This window comes from Sapajus apella, unplaced genomic scaffold (genome assembly GCF_009761245.1).
Source record: "Sapajus apella isolate SASKATOON/1434 unplaced genomic scaffold, GSC_monkey_1.0 scaffold6, whole genome shotgun sequence".
NCBI lineage: Eukaryota > Metazoa > Chordata > Mammalia > Primates > Cebidae > Sapajus > Sapajus apella.
In genome coordinates this window covers 75,659,890-75,682,798 of record NW_022436946.1, presented here as the reverse complement: position 1 = coordinate 75,682,798, position 22,909 = coordinate 75,659,890, and the positions used below count along the sequence as shown (strand labels likewise).

Here is a 22,909-nt window from a genome sequence, read left to right as displayed (position 1 = left end):
AAGTAAGCCTATCCTCTTTCTAATATTTGAATTTTAATATTTCAGCAAAACGAACTAATAAAAGCCAGTTTCCTAGCAACATCTCTATTCAAAGGAACAACAAAAAAGCTTAATCACAATCACTTTATTTTCTCCAAAGTTAATTCTGGTCTTTTGAGGGAAGTTAGCAGGTAGCAAATAAGGCAAGGTGCAAACAGAGACTCACAGCCTCACTTGGCTTTTTCTTTCTGGGCATTGAAGGGTAGGGTGATTAGAGCTTCAGCTAAGCCAGTCTTTCCCAATGGTTGCGGGCAGAGAGCTTGATACAAAAACCCAGAACCAAGTGCTGTTTTATCCATCCTCTGCTGGAGATGCAGATTGCTTGGTGGAAGGAACAATGAACTAGAAAGCCAGGCTGTTGGGTTCCAGTAACTCTCACACTACCCGCGAAAACTTGAGCGGGTCACCTTTTTCTGGGCTGTGTGTACAAATGGCAGTTACTCTAGAAGACATAACTCAAAGGTCTTTCCCAGCAGTTCAGAATTGCTACCAATGACCGGGTCTTTTTATTTTTTTTTATTTAATAAAGCTTAAGTGGCATTTGCTTAATTAGTAACACAGTTTCACTTGCTGCATCCCGAGAAAAGCATTACTTAGAAATTAAGCAGCTGACTCTGTTCCAGGGAAACGGGTCCCTGTGTCCTGCCTTCCTAAGACTTCCTGCCTGCACGCGGGACCCAGCCTCGCCAGTAAGATGGAAGTGACCTTATCTACCCAGCGATAGCTGAAGTCTGCAACAAGGAAAACAGAAGTTAAGAGGAAGTGGTTTTCATTTTATTGCCTGCAGAAAGGTCAAGATTTTGACGTTTAAAGAGGGCACACGAGTCATTTTAAGTCTCCAGATCTTTCACCCTGAAAGTCCCTGCACAGAAACTCCATAGGGAGTCTAAATATAGAAACAGCAACCCCCCTCCGCCCCCTCCGCCTTCAGTCCGGGTCCCGCGCAGCTCTAGGATTGGAGAGCTTACTCCAGGGCGCTCTCTGCATCTGCCTCGAATAGCAGGGCACGGAGCAAAGTCTCTCGCACCTCCACAGTGCGTGGGTGTGAAGTGTATTAGGGGAAAGCTAGAGTGACTCTGGGTGCTGGTGCTCGGCTCACAGTCACGTGGCGTCGCTGCCAGCTGCACAGAGCTCCCAGCTAGCTAATACTGCCCAGAGGCTTGGGGGAAAGGAGGGAGGGAAGCAGGCTCCTGCCGATGACCAGGAGCCGGTGAGAGGGCTTCACACAAATAATAGTGATAATAACAAGTAAAAGCAAAGCATTTAAATTGAGCTATTGCAGGAGATAGAAATCAGCTGCTGCGAACGTGGGTGTGTGGATAGGGTGGGGGTAATTGGGAAAGTATTTATCTCCGAGGGGAGGAGACAGCTGCAGGAAGACTTTTGCCTTAGCATTAGGAAAGGGAAAGGCCCAAGGAATCCACCTTGCAACTATCTGCTATGTCTTTGTGGTGAAAGCTTCAATTTAATTTGGTGACTGTTTTCTTTCAAATTTGGGGAAAGCCACTCTGTTGGAAGAAGTCCCCGAGCCTTTCAGTTTTCCCCATGCTGAATGTGAGGTTTAAACTGGTTTTTCTTTGTAATACACTGTTTCTGAAGGCCAGAGGCAGAGGCCAGTTTGGTACCATGGCCTCTCTCCGCCCAGGGCTCATGGGCTTTAGGCCACCCAGGTGCCAGAGGTGGTGGAAGACCCAGTCAGTTGTTCCTTGCAATAGGTCTCTAAGCTTGTAAGTCACATCAGGTGTGTGTATGGGGGAACCCCGAGAAGCCGGCGTCCTGGACTCCCCACCCTCCAGGTTTTCTTTCCCAGACACTGGGGTCCTCGCCGCCGCTGCTGCTGAACTTCGCAATCATATGACTTTCTCCGACTTAAATGGAAATTTCTTGACAGAGGGAACTGGGTTTGTTTTCCCAGGCTTCGCGCCTCAGTCAGGCGGAGTCCCGGGCAGCTCGCTCACCGCGGAGGAGCCACTTTGGAGTTTTACGCCCTTTCCACACCCCACCCATGGGCTGGAAAGGATGTTCAGTTACTCGCGGGCTTGTCTGATACTGGGATGGAAAGTCACAGTACGCAGGCTGGAGTGAGGCGCGGGAAGATGCCTGGTCCTTGCCTCGCGGACTCTGAGGCCGCCTCCTTCGGGTCTGTTCACTGAACTGCTGAGGACTCGCGGGTGCGCGGGGACCCGAGTGCCACTGCCTGGAGCGTTACCTTACGCTCCAGCCCCCAGTCTAGCTAATACCTGGAGAGCAGGGCTGTTCCCGCTCCCACCCCTTGCGGAAGGATGGCAGGATCCGGCGCAGCAACGTAACGGCGGGAGAGCACAGCGACCTGCGTCTCCAGTTTCTCTTCAGGACACAAGATTGACTTCACCTTCCGGACAGCTGCAAAGCTCCTGCCAGAACCAAACCAAATTCGCACCTCGGAGAGGGGCTTCTGGAGCCGATTCACTGCAGGGCGTGGGGAGGAGGAGAGAAGGAAGAAAGGGGGAACCTGGGGCTGGGTGTGCGCGCGAGGGAGCGCGCCTCGGAGCGCCCCGCAGTCCCCCACTGCATCCCCGGGGGCACTTCAGGAATGAGGGAGCAAGAGAAACCCTCTCAAAGTGACGCCTCAAACAGGTCCGGATTTAGAATTCGAAGCTAAAGGCGGTTAGAAATTGGGACTCCTCGGCCTCCTTTGCAGCCCCTCCTTTCCCGCCCCGAAGCCCGGGCGGTTCGCTGGCTGCCTGCTTCCCCGCCCCCGGCTCGGAGGTCTCTAGCTGGCGGGCGCCCCGTCGGCTGCCAGCTTCCTCCTTGAAACCCGCCGGCGCACATGAGGCCGCTGCCCCCGCCGCAGGCGCTGGCGGCCCCCTCGCGGTGCCCGTGGTGATGCCATGCCCCGCCACCACGCGGGAGGAGAGGAGGGCGGCGCCGCCGGGCTCTGGGTGAAGAGCGGCGCAGCGGCGGCGGCGGCGGGCGGGGGGCGCTTGGGCAGCGGCATGAAGGATGTGGAGTCCGGCCGGGGCAGGGTGCTGCTGAACTCGGCAGCCGCCAGGGGCGACGGCCTGCTACTGCTGGGCACCCGTGCGGCCACGCTCGGTGGCGGCGGCGGTGGCCTGAGGGAGAGCCGCCGGGGCAAGCAGGGGGCCCGGATGAGCCTGCTGGGGAAGCCGCTCTCCTACACCAGTAGCCAGAGCTGCCGGCGCAACGTCAAGTACCGGCGGGTGCAGAACTACCTGTACAACGTGCTGGAGAGACCCCGCGGCTGGGCGTTCATCTACCACGCGTTCGTGTGAGTACCCGCGCCCCCTGCCACGCCCGCTCCAGGGGACCCCTCTTCCTGGCCCCCTGGGGCGTGCTCCGCGCTCGCGCCCTTGGTCCCCGCGAGCGTGCACACGTGGTGGCTTTTATTTCTTCGCACGTGTTTGTGGTCTTCCTTCGGGAGCCTCTCCCCTCCCCCAACCCCACTTCTCCCATCTCTATAGCTTGAACCTTTTCCCCGAGGACACCCAATGAACTCCCCGGCAGCTTCAGCTCCCCGGGCAAGAGCAAGGCAGACACGGGACTTAGGTTGCGCGGATAATTGGGAGCAATTAGGTCCCAAGATACGTAAACTTCAACCGAGCGGGGCGCCCGGGAGCTGGGGAATGCAAAGGGAGGACAGGCGCCCGGGTGAGGCTTGAAAGTGTATTGGAGAGGTTAGGAGGTGATGGCAGGGTAGGACCGGGAAGAGGGAGGAGGCACTGAGGGCTAGGTCCTCAGTCCTAGGGGCGGAGTAGGGGAAGTTGCTACTTGGTGGAGAGAGCTGCTAGGTTTTAAGTGCGCCCGGAAACACGCCTCGCCACCACCCAGCCACCACCAACGGAAAATCTGTCAGTGCATGTAGCCCTTCCTGCCACGGAGAAGGTGGCCGAGGTCTAGAAGGGGCCAGCTGGCCAGGCGAATCGACGCTCCCGCGCTGCAGGGCGCGGGGAGGCAGCGGGGAACCTGGGGCGCAGGAACGCAGGCGGAGGTGCGACAGCAGAAGCGCAAATGGGTCGCCTCGGACAGAAATCAGGCAGTGGGTTAAGTCCCCATTTGTGGCGCGGAGTCAGAGAGAGAGGTGTGTGTGTGTAGTAAGCCTTCTCCATCTAGCAGAGAATGCTTAATGAGAAAATGATTGGAAGCAAATGTTTATTTTTCCCTTAGGCATTTAAAACCTTTCAGTGGCTTTAAAGTTTACTACCGTTTTTCCCACAAAGTCCATTCATTCAGTCTCCTATTAGAGTTACGTTTATCTGGGCATTTTAAGGTTGTTTTTATAACGTTACCTCATGTCTAATTTTTTTTCTTCCTCTTCTCCTTTTTCTTCCTCTCTTTTTAGTATTATTATTTCTGCTTTTTTAAGATGAAATATAAAGACATCAACCTTAGAAGACCAGTAGAGAAAGTTGCAAATACTCACTGATACATTCCTTGTTTCCTAGTAAAATAAGTTTTGAGCACACGGACTAGGTTTATTTTAGAAATAAGGTGTGTCATCCATACATAGCTCTCTCCTGGGATGGAGAATTGGCGTCAACACCAGAAACGTGTTTTGAAATAACATGGAAGAAGGGCTGGTTTTGTAAATAGGTGAACCTGGAATTCAACCACATAGGAGTCAGGAAATTGGTGGAGCCTACAATCTGTGGGGCTCTGGTGTCTGGAAAATTTTACAGTCCCAGATTGATGTGAACATGTAGCATTAGACAGAATATTCCAGCCAACTTTCTGTTTTACAGTGCACACAAGGAGAACAGTTGTGTTGCATCATTATTACATCAAACGGTATAACTTTTATGTAAGATTCACATTTATTTAAATATGGTTAGGGCAATGATAGAGAAATGCTACTGATAATTTTCATGTTCATCTCTTCTGAATTGGTATATAATTAAACATATTAATAGTCCTGGTAAATTATTTTGACCTGTCAGAATATACTAAAACAACTTAGCAATGATGATGCTCAATTTGGCAGCAAATATATACTGTATGGATTTTTTTTTTTTTTACAACAGTGTGCTCAAAATATTTATGGCATTGAATTTTAAGTATGATACCATTTGTATGTAGCCTTTCATTTTTGGTATATTATACGTTGTATATTCAGAGATAGTTAAAACCTTGGTTGGGGCACATACTTTGCATCTCCTAACTTGTGCTTGAACGTGAATGAGAACTTGCAACATTTTCTTTTCCATGTGTTGGTGTTAACAGGTTTTTATGGGCTTACAGAATTTTAAAACATTGATAAATGATTTTTCCAAAGGTTCAGGTTAGATACTTCTCTATCCACCAAGATTTATCAGTCTAGAAGTGTCTTCAGTGGTAGATAGGAAATAAATTATGTATTTAGTAGATGTAGCTAATGTGAGGTTTTGTATTGTACATTTTACAGTCTGAAACTGTAATGCCTCAGCAATTAGATAGGGGTGCTAGATCCACATTAGCTCAAAGAGGGAATGGATAGTATCATCTTCTGGGAGGATTGTGCACAACTAAGCAGACCCTGGGGGAAAAGGCCATCTTTGGCAGTTACTGCTAGTGATTTTAAGTGAGCTCTAGAATAGCCAGACTTTACACATTACATTCATAAATCGAAGTTGTTTTACACTGTAAGTCTAACTAGACCACAAGAAAATAATTTTGAGAGAGGTGTAACTAATTAATTCCCTGCCAGCCTGGGAATCCCCAAATCTTACTTTAATAACAGTTTTTGTAGCATATTAAGGTTCTTGCCAAAAACAAGTGCACTGTGATTAATGAGGTACTTCAGGGATGAATTTACTTGGTCAACCAGTGTTTCACTGCCAAGAAACAAGAAAAGCACGTTTAAAGTTATGCTTGAGGTAAATATAAATTTCTATTATGCAAAAATAATTATAATGATATTTTAGGGGTATAAAATGTCTTTTCAAGAGTACATATCTTAGCCTATTGATAGGAAGGCTGGACAGTGCAAGAGACGACCTACTTCAAATACCCTTAAACTTTATAAATTAGTGGAGATTAGGAGATCCTTGCCCTTACTGTTCTTTAGGATTTACCAGACAGCCATATTTCCCATCTTCGTTTTTCTTCATTTTACTAGTGTGCTATTCAAATATGAGGTGACTCATTTCCTTGAATGTTGTTTGTCCCTTTTTAATTCCTCCTTGTTTAAGGAAAATTTTGGAAGAATAATGAGGGTAGTAGAGGAACACAGGATAGGGCTTCGTATATATATTTGCATTAATACAGCAAATGTGGTTCTGAGAAATAACATGGCAAATGATGTCGCAGATACATGTAATTGATCTCTTTGCCTAATGTATCTTTGTCTGAATTAATGCTATGGATGTGAATTTGTAGATATTTTAAACAAGGAGACAAGAAGTCACCTAAGCTAGGATCTCTGAAGTCATCATTTTTCTCATAGTTACTGCCACTTGCCAGGCAAATGGTCATTAAATAATGTTTGTTTACTTTATAGGTAGTGTTCAAATACATTCCCTTTTTTTCTTTGCTACTACTATTCCATTCTGCTTCTTGCCTCTCCATTGGATGATTTGTAATTTTCTCCTGTCTGATTGTCTGGGCTTCTGTTCTCAGCCTTTTAACTCTCTGCTCTAACATCATAGTGTTGTTCGTAAAATGCAAATATCATATCATCCTTTTGCCTAAAATGTTTCCATGACTCTCATCATCTCCTTCATCTATTTATCCATCTACAAGTATTGGAGTGTGTAGTATGTGCTAATTCCCAAATTAACAAGGCAAAGGCCTCCACTCTGGAGGAAGGAAAAGACTCCATCAAGGGATGACTATAAGCCTGTGAATAAGTATGAAGCAATGCTATTGGTGTGTTTAGAGGGTTAGGTTACAAGGTGACATAGAAATAAAAAAAGTGAATCCTGGGCAGAAACATCAGGGGAAGTGAGGTGTGAGCAGAGTTTCCACAAATGAGTAATTTTCAGGTAGGCGCAGCAGGAGGGAATAAACAATCTTGACAGAGAAAATAGTTTGAGGAAAGATATGGGGTTGTGGATCAACACAGTAATTCTAGGTACTGTTAAGTATTTTCAGGGTGAAGAAAGCCACAAGATAAGAAGGTTAGAGCAAAAGGCAAGTAACCAATCTTTTGGATAGCTTCAGATGCTGACCATAGAATCTGGTATTTATCCCATAGGCAGTAGTGGTCATGGAATGGTGATAATCAGGGAAATGACATAATCGGATATAAATTTTGGAAGGATCTTCTTTTCATCATATCAGCAAGTAAATCAGAGTGCAAAATGGAGTCAAGATGGCCTATAAGGAGATGATAGCAATTGTGCATTTTGCATTCATTTTGCATTCATTTGTTCATAAACGTATTCTGTGAATGTCTGTTGACTATTAACTATATGCTGTGGACCATACTAGAAAGGTGAGAGATGATTGCCTAAGGAACTAGGGTAGTAACTGTGGAGATGAAAAGGAGGAGTTTAACCAAAGAAATGTTAAGGAGACAAAATTGGCAGATTGTTTTCACCAGTCTGACATGTGGTATGAGGAACGTGATTCTGACTTGATTGATTTGAGGAATGAAAGTACCATTCACTAATGTATGGAACAAAGAGTGAAGGGCAAATGTTCTGGTGAATATAATGGGTTCAGATTTGAACATGTTGGGTTTTAGATGTTTTTGAGTCTTTCAGGTGGAGATTGTAAGTGGTGGGAACATAGCGGCAGACGAGACACAGTCTACTTCCAACAATGTTAGATCAGCAACCAGAACTATTTCTGGCACATAGAGAACACTCAAATATTTTTGAACAAATGAATTCATTTATAAATCTGAAGTTTGATCTAAATATCTAACCAGATATTTAGCTTTGAAAGCTTCTGTCAGTTTTGTGGTAATTAAAGCAATGAGTAGAAACAACGAGATAGTCCAAAGAATGCAGAGAGTGAATGAGGGCATAGTGGAGGCCAGAGACTGGGGAACACCACCACCAAGCAGTGGATGAAGAAGTAAGAGCCCACAGAAGAACCTGAGAAAAGCTTGACAGTAAACAAAAGGCCAAGGGAAAATCCGGGAGACCTTATTTTCATGAAAGCCAAGGAAGATGCATATGGAAAGAAGGTTATGGCCAGCTGTTTCCAATGCTGCAGAAAGTTAGGTAAGATTTCATTAGATTGCTCATTGCTGCTGCAGCTTCAGTGGAGTGCTGAGGGTCGTAAATATGATTCAGGTGGACTGAAGAGTAGTTAAGACTTGGGAAAATGAACACAGTAGTATAAGTTAGACTCCAGATTCCTTGGAAGAATTCAAACAAGCCCCTCGGGGCATGGACTCCCATGTAGCTGCTCCCCTCTAATATGCACTCTAAGCCCTACCCTTACTGCCCTGCTCCACCCTGTGTCTCACCACGTTTTTGCTATGCTGTTCTCTTGGATTCTGCCTACATCTTGCACCCTGGCTGTTAAACTCCTAAGGTTTCTTCAAAGAAGAGTTCACAGATCACTTTCTCTTGAGCATATTTGCAAGCAGTCTCCTTCCCTCCGCCGGGATAAGTTAGGTGCCCCTTGTCTCAGGTTCCATGGCACTCTACCAATGTCATTATAATGGTGCTTCCCTGATTGTATTGTCATCATGGGCTACTTGGTCTGCTCCTTCCACATAAGAGTGAGCTTCTATACAGTGAAACTCCTACTTATCTGGATATTAAGTGCCTAGCAAGGTGCCTTGTGTCTCATAGACCCACCATAAATACTTGCTTCATGAGTAAGTAAATAATTTTCCTTATAAGCCTTCCACAGAGGAGCTTCGGAATCAGCTGAAGCTGAAGGAACTACCAGGTCGTTTCGGTTTTCTTAGAAGTAAGATACTGATGATTTATTTAAAAGAAAAAAGTATGGGACTGGAAGTAGGAGATGAGTGCTTTGCAACTTTGCCACTAATTAATTCTCTAAGTCATTTCACACTTCTGGGTCTCCAAATCTTCATCTGTAGTGTGGGCACAATCGTGTCTGTGATCTGAGATGGTGGAGGATACTGTAAAATGTCTAAAATACTATCATAAAAGGGAAAGAGTATTTGGAATAAGAAGTGATATTAACTTTTTATCATTTCACTTTCTCATCTCTGAGCTGGAGGGTTGCCTCTTAACTAATTGCTTTAACTTAATTCCTAAATCCTAAATCCCCAAGGTCTCTGTGCTGCATAGTAGCCACTGTGATACCCTACTCCGAGATTGAGCCTCACTCTGTTGCCCAGACTGGAGTGCAGTGGTACAGTCTTAGCTCGCTGCAGCTTCAGCTTCCCGTGTTCAAGTTATTCTGCTGCCTCAGCCTCCTGAGTAGCTGGGATTACAGATGTGTGCCACCACACCTGCCTAATTTTTAAAACATTTTTGATAGAGATGGGGTTTTGCTCTGTTGGCCAGGCTGGTCTCGTACCCCTGACCTCAAGTAATCTGCCCACCTTGGCCTCTTAAAGTGCTGGGATTATAGGCGTGAGCCACTGTGCCCAGCCCAAAGTGATCTTTCTAAACATCTAAAAGAACACATCGCTCCTCCTCTGCTTGGAGGGGGATCTGTTTATTGCTTGTCTCTCCCCTAACCTCCAACTCTTTAAAGGCAGGGATTTCTGTCTTATTCACTATGTCACCAGCACCCAGAACACTGCTGTCACATAAAAGATGCTCCATGCATATATGCTGATTCACTTACTGACACCCCAGATCTCCAAAATACACTATTAGTCCCCTTGTAGAAGATGGAATTTTACTCTGTTGGCCATTCTGTGTGTCAGACGCAATTAGACCTAATGAATTACTTTATTTTTTACATATATATTCTATTCCGAATTAAGTCTCTATAGAGATTGATGTCTACATAATCTTTTTGCTCCTGTATCCTTTTAAAAAATCGTTGATTTCTCTTAAGTCTACAGAGGCCTTATAGAAGTTATACTGCTTTATACTGTGCTGATATATAAAATGCTCCATATTCTTCTAATCAGTCTTTAGAAATCTAAACAATGCTATTGTACTTGAGGACCATATTACAATAAGAAATGCTGAAAAATGTTACAGTATCAGTACCTGGAATATTATAGCCTAAAAAGAAATAAAAGGATATTTCAAAATGTAATGAAGGACTGATACAAAAAAAAATTATAAACAAGAAAGATAGTCAGCAGCCTTCTGAAAATTGCTTGAAAAGAAGTAGTGCCAGTTTTAATTTTTAATTGCAAATGGCTATTTTGGCAGATGAAAATGCCAGCAGAGCATGTTTTATCCTAGCCCAGTGGTGTGAAACTACTTGAAGCCCAATTGTTGAACAGCTACAGCTCATAGTTACATTTAATGATACGTGTGCGTTTTCATTTTAATTTCCTTTTTCTTCAGCCATTTATGAGTGCATTATTTGAAGTTTTATTTGGTTGCAACCTGGGAGAAAGATTGGCCACACATCTGCTTTTTTTTTTTTTTTCCACAGTTAGGGAAATTCTTTGTTGGTCTCAGACTTTCAGGTGATCTTTTAATCCATTGCAATCAGTGTGTCTAAAGAATGAACTTCCTAAATGTTATTAAAGTCATCAATTTCTAAACTTAAAAATAGCTTGAACTTTTTCATCATATACATTTATGTATTGTGCACATATATCTCACACTCATACAAATACACGTGCAACATAAATACTGTACCTTTTAGCAGATAATTTGCGTTAATGCAAATATGTCTATTTCCCTTTGTTTTGATCCTCTAAAAGACACTTGAATAAAATGCAAGTTAGAAATAAAAAGAACATTAACTTTACTCTTGATAATATAGAGCTCATCTCATAATTTGAAAGATAAATTTTTACATGATGAAGAGATATACACCTTTTACAGACTCGGTCATAGTGGTTACTGTTCTCATTTATTGTACCTGTAAAGAAATTCTAGAAACCCTATTCCTCCTTCAGTCAGTGGCTGGATAATCTAATAATCCATCATTTTTCATTTTAAACAGTCAATTTAGTTTAGCATTTGATTAACAGCAATTATGTATGCCAGGTAATGTGCTAGGTGCTGGTGGTTCAAAAAAGAGGAATGCTGTGGACCTGACCTCAAAGAAATCCGCTGGAGAATATGAGAGATTTAGATTCAATGATCAACTTTACTTTTACTATACAAGTACTAGTTTCTTAATCTATAAAATATCAGTGCCAGTTTCTTCATCTATAATATAGGAATAAAATACTTCAAGGTGTTATGATATTTTATGTATAGTATTATGATTACATAATGCTTTATATATATATTTATATATTTTTTTCACACAGCATGGTGGCCTTCATTGAAACTAGAGGGAAAAATAGAGACAATGTGGCAGAAGGCTGTTTTTCTACAGTAAAGGTCTAGGGTTTTATCCTATATGTGATGGGCAATCTTTGAGGGAGATAGGATTTAGGGAGGTAATAATGTCATTGGATTTTCATTTTATACTGCTCACTCTGCTAGCTCTATCAGTGATGGCTTGAGGGAGACAAAACTGGAGGTGGAGGATAAATTTTAAAACTGTTGCCGACTTAAGCAAGAGATGATTAGGACTTAGATTGGGGCAGTGGTAGTAAGGATGGTGGAAAAGTGTGGCAATAGAATTGAAATGTATTAGTGAATGGTTGAATGTGGAAGATTAAGAGGTATAGATTTGTTATTTCCAGATTATTGGATTGGGTGGTTAGATAAATAGTGGTGCTGTTAACTGAGATCAATACAGGCGGAACAACAGATTGGGGAATTTCCAAAGCTAAACTCCTTTTATCACTGCAATTGCAGGAATTGCAGTGATAAAAGGAGTTTAGCTTTGGAAATGCTAAGCTTTCAGTGCCTGTGGAAATTCCAACTGTAAATGTACAGTAACTCTTGGATTATTATTTTAAAGACATAAAAATACAGACAGGAGTTAAAATCACGAGGAAAGCAAATAAAGAGTAGGTCAGGAATGGAAATCTGGAGAATACCAACATTTAATTGATGAGCAGAGGAAACAAGGAATGAAATGGAGTAGACAGCAGGCTATACGGAAACACTAGACAAAAAGTAGCCGACTCTGAAATGTAAAGAATGGTTTAGTAAGATAAAGACCCATCAGAAATTACCATTAGATCTGGCAGTGTGGAATTCTTCAGTGATTTTTTAACCTCACCAGTGTTAACCTTCAGTAAAGCAGTGAGGGCAGAGGCATATTGTTGTTAGCTGAGAAATGAATCAGAAGTGAGGAGAGGAAACAGCATATTTAGGCCATATGTTCAGTTAGTTTGGCAAGAATAAAAGGGAGATTGGACACTAGCTACAAGGAAATACAAGGCTAAAAGGAAAATCGAGAGAATAAAATTATAGAGAAGAAGATTTTTTTCTATATATATTTTTAAATTTTACTTTTGTTCTGGGTTACATATGCAGATTGTGCAGGACTGTTACATAGGTATACACATGCCATGGTGGTTTGCTGCATCCATCCCCCCCGTCACCTATGTTAGGTATTTCTTCTAATGTTATCCCTACCCAATCTCCCCACCCCCTGCTATCCCTACCCTAGCCCCTCACCCCCGCAGGCCCCAGTGTGTGATGTTCCCCTCCCTGTGTCCATGTGTTCTCACTGTTCAACACCCACTTATGAGTGAGAACATGTGGTGTTTGGTTTTCTGTTCTTGTGTCAGTTTGCTGAGAATGATGGTTTCCAGCTTCATCCATGTCCCTGCAAAGAACAACAGCTCATTCTTTTTTATGGGTGCATAGTATTCCAGCAGATTTTTTTTTTTTAAAATCACAAATAATAGTCACTTTAATTACTATGTGGACATTGTTCTAAATGCTTTATGCACATAATTCTTTTAATCCTCAGAATAACCCTAATAAGTAATATTAGTGTTATCACCTCCCTCTTAGCAAACCAGAATACCAAATTGGTGGTAGGTTTAATAACTTGTCCAAAGTCAGCTACTGAGTTAATGGCAGAATAGGGCTTTGAACCAAGGCAGGTTGGCTGAGAGCCACACATGCTTAGGCACTATAATATTTTCTTTTTTTTTGCCTGTTAGATTTTTTTTCCTTTTTTAAAAAAATCAACTTTTATTTTAGATACAGGGGGTGCATGTGCAGGTTTGTTGCATGGGTAAATTGCATCCAGGTAGTGAGCATAGCACCCAATAGGTAGTTTTCAACCCATGCCTCTTCCCTTCTTCCACTTCCAATAGTCCAAAGTGTCTGTTGTTCCCATGTTTACATCTATATGTGCTCAGTATTTATCTCATTCTTACAAGTGAGAACATGTGGTACTTGGTTTTCTGTTCCTGCATTAATTCACTTAGGATTATGGCCTCCAGCTGCATCCATGTTGCTGAAAAGGACATGACTTTATTCTTTTTATCCTGTGGTGCAAATGTACCAATTTTTTTTTTTTTAATCCAGTCCAACACTGATGGGCATCTAGGTTGATTCCATGTCTTTGCTGTTGTGAGTAGCGTAGCAATGAGTGTATGACTGTGCGTGTCTTTTTTGTATAGTGGTCTATTTTCCTTTGGGTATACAGCAAGTATTGGGATTTCTGGGTGAAATGGTAGTTCTGTTTTAAGTTCTTTAAGAAATCTCCAAACTGCTTTCCGCAGTGGCTTAACTAACTTACATTCCCATTAACAGTGTATAAGTGGTCCCTTTTCTCTGCAACCTCACCAGCATCTGTTTTTCGACTTTTTAATAATAGTCATTCTGATGGTATGAGATGGTATTTCATTGTGGTTTGATTTGCACTTTTTTGATGATTAGTGATGATGAACATTTTTTCATATGCTTATGGGCTGCTTGTATGTTTTTTGAGAAGTGTCTGTTCATGTCCTTTGCCCATTTTTTAATGGGGTTATTTATTTTTTGTTTGTTGATTTGTTTAAGTTCATAGACTTTGGATATTAGACCTTTGTCAGATGCATAGCTTGTGAATATTTTCTCCCATTTTGTAAGTTGTCTGTTTATAAATCAGAGATAACACAAATAGAAAAACATTCCATGCTCGTCGATTGGAAGAATAAATATGTTAACATGGGCATACTACCCAAAGCAGTTTACAGATTCAGTGTTATTCTATCAAACCACCAATGTCATTCTTCACAGAATTAGAAAAAACTATTCTAAAATTCATGCGGAACCAAAAAAGAACCCAAATAGCCAAAGAAATCCTCAGCAAAAAGAACAAGGCTGAAGTCATCACACTATCTGAATTTAAACTATAAGGCTATAGCAACCAAAATAGTGTGGTACTCGTACAAAAACAGACAACAGACCAATGGAACAGAATAGAAAACTTAGAAATAAAGTGACACACTTAAGATCTGATCTTCAACAAGGTAAAAAAAAAACAAATAATGGGCAGAGGACTCCCTGTTCAATAAATAGTGCCTGGATAACTGGCTAGCCATATGCAGAAGCATGAAACTGGACCCTTACCTTTCACCATATACAAAAATTATCTCAAGATGGATTAAAGATTTAAATACAAGATGTCGAACTAGAAAAAATCCTAGAAGAAAACCTAGGAAGTAGTTTTCTCAACATCAGCCTTGGTGAAGAACTTTTGACTAAATACCCAAAAGCAACTGAAGCAAAACCAAGAATTGACAGGTAGGACCTAATTAAGGAGCTTCAGTCACTATAATCTTGATTGTGAATGGTACGTGCAGGCCCAGGGCTCCTCATTTCAGATGGGTAGAGTAATTATAAAAATTACTTTGGGTTCTAGTATAGCTCTTAGCAATATAGTGTATACACAATAAATGTTTGTTGAATAAATGAATTATAGTTGAAATTATAACCTAGCATCAGGAAATTACTTATAACTTGGTGTTAAGCATGTTTCTTTCTCTGCTTTCAAATTCTAATCAGCTTAAGTTCTGATTTTTCTATAAATTTCTTTCTGACAGTCCTGGCTTATTTTCTTACCATTATACACTTCCCCTAGTCTTTGTTATTTGGACTATGTATTTTATTCCTTAATTACATTATTACATTGCATTCTAATTTGATTTTTATCTAATTCTTTACAAATAGTTTGTGCATGTTTAAAGAAACCAAAGTACCCTCTCTTGTTTTGTATCCTGTGTTTGGCATTAAGCCCAGGTTTTCATTCTTTTGATTTTTGTTAGTTTTTGAAACAGAGTCTCACTCTGTTGCCCAGGCTGGAAGGCAGTGGCGTGATCTCAGCTCACTGCAATGCCCACCTCCCAGATTCAAGCAATTCTCCTGTCTCAGGCTCCCAAGTAGCTGGATTTACAGGTGCCTACCACCACGCCTGGCTAATGTTTTTGTATTTTTAGTAGAGACAGGGTTTTGTCATGTTGGTCAAGCTGGTCCTGAACTCCTTACCTCAGGTGACCCACCTGCCTTGGCCTCCCAAAGTGCTGGGATTACAGGCATGAGCCACCGTGCCCAGCCTTCATTCTTTATTTTTAATCAAAATTCACCTAGCTTATTACCACCGGTAGAACTAGTTGAATGTTTTAACTTTATTTTTCCAAACAGGAACTTCCTTATTTTCTTAGTTTGTATGGCATAGGAACTTGTGTTGATTACCTGAATAAGAATTTCTTTCTTTCTTTCTTTCTTTGCTTTTCTTTTCTTTCTTTTTTCCTTTTCTTTTCTTTCCTACGAGACATACAGAGTGTCTGTCACCCAGGCTGGATTGCAGTGACACAGTGACGGCTCACTGCAGCCTCCACCACCCAGGCTCAAGCAATTCTCCCACTTCAGCCTCTTGGGTAATGCAGACCACCATGCCTAGCTAATTTTTTTTTTATTATTTGTAGAGATGGGGGTCTCGCTATGCTGCTCAGGCTAGTTTTGAACTCCGGGGCTCAAGCAGTCCTCCCACCTTGGCCTCCCAAAGTGCTGTGATTACAGGCACGAGCTGCTGTGCCTGGCTCTGAATCATAATTTCTTAATTTAATGTTTATAGGAAATTATATTATCAATTTATGCAGTCATCATGGAATACCTAAGATTCACTAAAAAATAGCACCATTGCTTCATTTAAGTCTCATAATGGCTGAATATAGAAATGTTTACTCCAAACTGATTTCTTGGGTTTTTTTTCTCTCTTTAAATAATAAATACTCATTTTCTTTACACTGGTGTGAATATGCTTCATTCAATTTCCATGCTTTTTTCTCCTTCCACATTTACATTTTCCCTGGATGTTTCTTATGTTGCCTTCGCCATTGGTCTGGTTATATTTTTCCTTCAGTTAAATTGTTCCTAGTTGTTTTTTCCTTTCTGTCTGTGCTTCTACCTTTCTGGAGTGGTATTTCTCATCATTTCTATGTATTATGTTGCTTTCTCTTCTTCTGAAAGCTGTCCGTTCTTAAGAGATGCATTGAATTTCTAATTACAGGCTCTGAGATTGTACTGCCTAAGTAGACTGGGTGCCTAATTTACATATTGCTCTTTGGTAATTAATAGGGACTTCAGAAATATGTGGGTTTTAGAAGTATAAGGGGAGAACTGTATTTTTCTTGGCGTTTTAGTTAGGCTCATATTTCTTAGAAAATAAGGAGTGAAGCCTTAAAATTGCTGAAGTTTTCTAATATCTATATATTTCTGAAAATTGGGAATAGTCAGATAATCAGTGAATAACTTTTAAAGATTATATCTTCCATTTTGGAAGTTATTATATATAGTTAAGTAAATTAGAAATCAGTTTTTATGCCATGTGGAATTATTATAGAAAAATGCACATTAAAGAAGTCCAAATATATTTGTAACATAGTTAAATACCAATTAAAAATATTTACCCCATTGGTTGTTATAATCATTAGGAGTTTCGTTACTCAGTGAACCAAGAAATAGATCTATAATCTGGCATCAGAGAGCTGCACTTCTTCTGTTTGAGAGGTTAAAGTATGGCCTCAAAAATGCAAATGTATCTTAGGAGTACATAGGAGATAGAAAACCACCTGTATTTTTTTCTGGTTGAGAATTTTTCCAAAGCATAGACTTTGTGAAAGCTATTCTCATAACTTTTTTTTTTTTAGAACGGAAAAGAAGTTTAAGTTTCCTATTTCTCTAAACCTCTTTTCTCTCACACCTGAATGAATCTAGGATGATTGGATGGAGTTTAGAACTTAGATTCTTCTCATGTTTTGAGTCATTGGCTACATTTCTCAGCCTTCTAGTTTGTAAAATTAGGATATAATTATTCAATGTTTGTTTTATAACCTGACCTCTTGCTAAGTGTAAGGCCCAATTGTAGGAACTATAGGGCTTAACATAAATAAGACATAGAATATCCTTTCAAGAAATTTTTATCTAGAAGGATATTCATTTACTATTTACTGAGCTGCAAAAACCATCTCTCTGAACTGACTTAGGATAAAAGCAAAGGTTGGCCTTTCTCCAGTGGCATTTAGCTATTATTCCTTTTGAAGGGATTTATAAGGTAAACTCCAGGATCACCATGTACAGAACTGCTGATTGCCAGTTCTCTTGACCCCTTGGGAAACTTTGGAGCTCGACATTCAGCTGCCTGTGCAAGTGGGTGTTCGGCTTAGGGCATTCCCACACTGAGACCAAACACAGGAATTCCCACTGATCATAGTAATTTCTAAACAGTAGTAATTAAACTAGTTAAACTAAATTTTCTAGTTAATAAAATATTCTGAGTATGTTTCATTTGCTGTTTCATAACACTTTGTTTGGAGATGTTTTTTTCTCCACCCCAAATGGGTTAAGAACAATAATATAAACAAAAAAGTTTTTTTTTTAATGAAATGAAGTATCTGTTTATTTTCAGTATACACTTTAAGCTTCTAATATTGTTCACTTAATTCTAGTATGTGAAAGGAAAATATTAAACTCACCCTTCCAAGAAAACAGTATGGAGTGGACACTGAAATATTGAATGAGTGAGTGCCCACTGCATCCTGTGTTCTTGGAACACTTGGAAACACTTCTTCCCGTTTGTTCAACTTTCTCCAGCTATGTGGAAAATGGCTTTTTTCTTCAACTAAGAGTGGTACTTCCCAGTGCCACTAAGGTCAAAAAGTGTTAGAAATGTGTGTTCATTGCAATCTCTAAGGTGGGTTTTATCCATCTTTTAAAGACTACGTACTTCAAATGGATTTCAGACCTAGATCAGCAGTCAGGTTAAAGAATTGCAAAGTGAGATTAAACTAGTTTTAAATATATCATGCCTGATGATAAAATCTTACAGTTCTGTTTTGCTATGTAAAATGGAAAAGGCAGAGAAATTGATTGGCAATCCACTTAATGTTTGGGAACTCACTTAGAACCTTCAAGATAGGCACCTGAACCCAAGGGGCATCTACTCTTACTCATGGAGTCCTTGACATAAAAGAAATTGCAATTTGTTTTGGGGAAACAGTTTTAACAAGCTTGAACATCCAAATTTGCATGCAAGTATTTTTCTCTGGAAGAAATCTGAGTAAGCTCCTTTAGCTTTGGATTCATCAAGTAAAAAACAAAATGAGATGGGTTAGGATCTTCCCAAAGGAACCAGCTACCCTACTTACATAGGTTCTACTTTAGCTGTGCACTGAGATGGTCCTACAGTCCTTCCAAAGGTAGAACAGAAGTATAGTAGGAAAGAAAACCATACAGTCATCATATTTGTGCCAATCGTGTGGATTCCTAGACAGTAGTTCAGGCTACCAGTTTGGTTGGGCCATGTTTCAGTAGCCCATTATTCCTTTCACTCAACAGAATGGCCCCAGCTATTCCCCTGAAATTGGAAATTAGAGTTTCACAGTATCTCTAAGCAGGAAAGATTCCCTTACATGGTTCCAGATCTTTTATATCCAGTATTAGACTTGGTGAGCTACTTTACAAATTACATTTCCTAAACTAGTTGGGTCATGCTGCTGAGAGCTGTTTTCCAGAGCTAGTGGGTATGGAGTTTTATTCCAGGCTTCAGGGCAGGAAGTGGATAATAAAAATACATTTATAGATGGCGCTAAGTGAGGTAGCCTAGACAACCGTAAATAGGAATAATCAGACTATCAGGTTGTACTGAAGGAGACAGAATATTCCTCTAATTGAATGGTAGCTCTCATAATTTACAATTGTCGTCAATGAAGGATTGTACTTTTTTCCTCCAAAAAAGGTTAAAGGCAGATACCCTATTTTATTTTTGTTTCTTGTTGATTCAAATTCATTTTCCACACTGCATTCTTAATATAGATTTCTAAAGTACGTGATAATATATTTAAAAGAACTATTCACAACTTATCTATTATGTTTTTATACTTACTTCAAGGGTGACATGTGAAGTTTGTGGTGGCCCTACAGTAAGCATCTGGCAGTAGAGCAGCAATGAGGCATGACAAGGACCTGGCCCGGAGTGTCAGCCGTGGGAATGTGCAGAAAGGGGGAATGGGAGAGAATTTAAAGGGAGAACTGGCGTTCTTAGCTCTCCATTCGCTTCTGGTTGGCAAAAGAGATGAAAGAAGCAAAATGTTCACAGTTCTAAGCAAGTGTGACTGTGACCAAGCAGAAGTAGTTTAATTCTGTTTTAGATAAGGAACAAGCTCAAGTAGACATGTGGCCTGTTTGGGCTTTGAGAAAGACCGGGGATCATCAGTTACCAATGTAGAGTGATGGATGAGGAAATAATAAGGGTGCTTGGAGAAGAGTGTACAGAAAAAGATTTAGAGAATACTGGCATTTTGGAAGATGAGAAAAAAAAGATTGGCAAAAGAGACAGAGAAGAGAAAAACTGGGAAAATACAGCATCCACAGGAAGACTGACGCTCAAAGAAGGATTGCAATGGGATAAAAGTATTACAAAGAAAAGAAGTGAAGATTTATGTTAATGTACAAAGCCAGAATGGAAGGGGAGGGGCCAGAACCTAGAAGAAAACTTACCCATCTAGGAGTGGATAGCATCTGCAGTGCCATGTGTTAGGAGGACATCCAGTTTCACAGCAAACATGATGTCCTGGAGAAAAAAGACCAGAACAACCCGGCATCTAGGTTGTGTGCAGACATAGCAATCAGTATGTCAAAAGGGACCATGCAGGGTGAGGGGTATCCCTGAAAATATCACTGTATAGCTGGGATGGGGATTCCAGAAGAGCAGGTGATATTTACAGAGCCGTGAATGAAAACAGGGATACCTGGTTGGAAAGCAATCTTGCAGTCTCTAGGAGAGATGCTGATAAGTGCAAAGCAGTTCTAAAGAGCTTGAGATAAGGCACCAAATAGTACTTGCAGGGGAGAAGGGGGAGACAGATTAGGCTGCATAATTGATAAATAAATGGGTAAAGAGAGAGGGAGAATGGAAGATTGGGAAGCAACAGAGTAATACTAAACTTTATTTCTCCAAGCAGCTGAAGGTCTGTACAAATAAAAAAGCCTCAGGGAACCCCCTCCCCAAGAAGGGGAAAGACTAAAGTAATTGAGAAAAGCAAGATCCTGGACTCTTATGGTAAATAAAAGTTTAGGTTGGTTAAAAAAAAAAGTTTGGAATGGTAGCATTGGGAGGTATGATAAGGCAGCATTGGGAGATAAATAACACGGTGTCTTGACAACCACAAAGGCCCTGATGGAGTTCAGGGATGATCACATGGAAGGCTACCTGGTGTGTGAGATTGTGAGAATTTCTCTAACAGTAGTGTGCAGGGTAAATTTTAAAAAGCAGATGGAGCCCTAATCCCTAGCTGGCAACTTTGTAGCCAAGATAAAGGAATGAGAAATTTTCTGGAAGCCACACACACTGAACATGTGTGACCTTGACCTTGGGCAAATCGTAAACCCCTGTAAGCACCAACCCTCTGATAAATGTGGAAATAAGACAAGGTGTTAAAGCTCCTTATATAATTGCTAGTGCAAAATAAAAGGTAATTTTTATACTTCCTAACCAAATATAGTCTGTAGTCTCTTCAGAGGAGGAAATGCTATAATAATAGACACCTGTAAAAATACATGTGTTCAATGAATAAATATGTGAATACATGAATTAGCATAACACTTATTTAACAACAGCATTGTATTTGGTGCCAAGATCATAGAACCAGATATTTCCTGCTGTATGTACAAGTTCTCTGAGCTCGGACAAAAGGATTTTTCTTGAGAAATTAAGCCATATTTTATAATCTCTTTATTTTTGAGTGTATAGATAAAAGCACATTCTTAAAGCAGGAACTGCTGTTTTGACACGTTTAAGTAATAGGATTATAGAACTGGAAGGATCTTTGGTGACTGACTCTAGTGCTGTCTTTTTTAGATGCGGAAAACAGCTTGCAAAAATGTTAAGTAGTTTCCTCAGGATCAAGTACTATTGGAGCCAGCATTGGTGGTCAGTCCTGTATAGAAATGACTTCAGTTGTAGATCTGTGACTTGGCTTACTTACCTTCCTCTACCAAAGGTGCTCTATAATTCTTAGTAAATGAATATTGACATTCTTTGTAAATAGTGTTTGTGGAACTATTTCATGAAGAATATTATATTAATAAGCATTGTAATTCTAAAAGAAAATATTTTCCCTTTTTAGAAACTCCTAACAGCCAGCAAAAGATAGTAGTTTCTATGACTTTTCTTTCTGCTAAGGAAGTTAAATTCTGAAGATGTTTCTCTTGGAGTTAAACCATACGTTGACTTGCTCTTTAAAGAATCTAGTAACTGAATAGATCAAGTAAGAAACAAATTAGTATTTAGCCCATTCAGTTGTGTGCTGTGGTTTCTTTCCAGATCTGAAAATGTGAGAAATATTTCTTGAAATCAAACTAGTGGAAGTGGGAAAGAGTATGTATGACTGTTACATGAGGAATCCAAAATCATCATCGTCACACACACACACACACACAATTTCATTACACTTGGTAAATTCATTAGGGCAAGGCAAATGTATTCATGCAGACATTCAAATAAGCACAAACATCTGTACAGTTTTTGAATCTGCCATGTTAAACAGGCCTAGCACTCTGTTTATCTGCCCCAAAGAGCCTGAACCAAGACAGATGTAAGTAGGAGCAGCCTGATTTGACCCTATCTCTTGAAAATCCTGCCCTGCTTGAGAAGTGAGGCATATCTTCAGCTTTGCAAGCACACTAGTGTGTGTGTGTGTGTGTGTGTGTGTGTGTGTGTGTGTGTGTATGTGTGTATCTCTGTGTGTGAGAGACAGAAAAAGGTAAAAAAAAAAAAATGGTTAAAATTAACTTAAACTTGGTTTCTCCCTCCTGGTATTTCTTTGTCTATATTAATATGCTTTTTTAATGTTAATATTATCATTAGAAAGGTAAATTTAGAGAGAGAAAAGAATTTTGATATTTAAAGTTATTGGCCTATAACTGACCATTCTTTGCCTGGGTCATGTGCGTACACTGAGAGAAGTTGAAGTGTATTGTATGTGCTTCTTCAGGAATTTCCTTTTTATCCAAGACACTTTTGAGACAGAATTGACTGGAGAAAATGAAGGATTCTAATTTAATTTTATGAACAATTCTCTATGACCTATTACGCCCCAGTTTTTTAATATCTACACAATCTTCTTTCTCAGTTGTCTTAACCTCCAACCCTGATGGTCCTGATTCAGAGCTACTTCATTCATTTACCCAAACACAGTCTGAGGAGGGAAATGGGGATGTAAGGCAGTGGAAGCTCAACTCCCCTTGTTGTACATGGTTATCACTTTTTACCTTAGGGAAGAGGAGTAGTTTGGCCCTACTAGATAAAGAGCATGTTAAAAAGCCATCCCAAATTTACAGGTAAAATCCAAACATTCTGCACGTAAAAAACAAGCAATCATTTCCTTTGCCCACATCAAATTTTGTTTTGTTTATTTAAAAAATAAGCAAGGGATATGAACAGAAATTTTTCTTTTTTTATTCTTATTTTTATCAACTTTTAA

General features: G+C 40.6%; 1 protein-coding gene across 5 annotated transcripts in view; it reads left to right on the top strand.

The window, feature by feature from the left end:
- The first annotated feature begins 1,715 nt into the window (after positions 1–1,715).
- The window catches only part of KCNQ5 (potassium voltage-gated channel subfamily Q member 5), a 594,633-nt gene continuing 573,439 nt past the window's right edge, over positions 1,716–22,909 (top strand). The window contains exon 1 of one of the 5 annotated variants that reach the window (XM_032274419.1): positions 1,716–3,307. In XM_032274419.1, coding sequence (XP_032130310.1) covers positions 2,910–3,307 — 398 coding nt within the window. In that variant the 5' untranslated portion in view covers positions 1,716–2,909. The remainder of the gene's footprint in view (positions 3,308–22,909) is intronic. The other 4 variants (XM_032274415.1, XM_032274416.1, XM_032274418.1 and 1 more) reach the window with 4 other exon arrangements.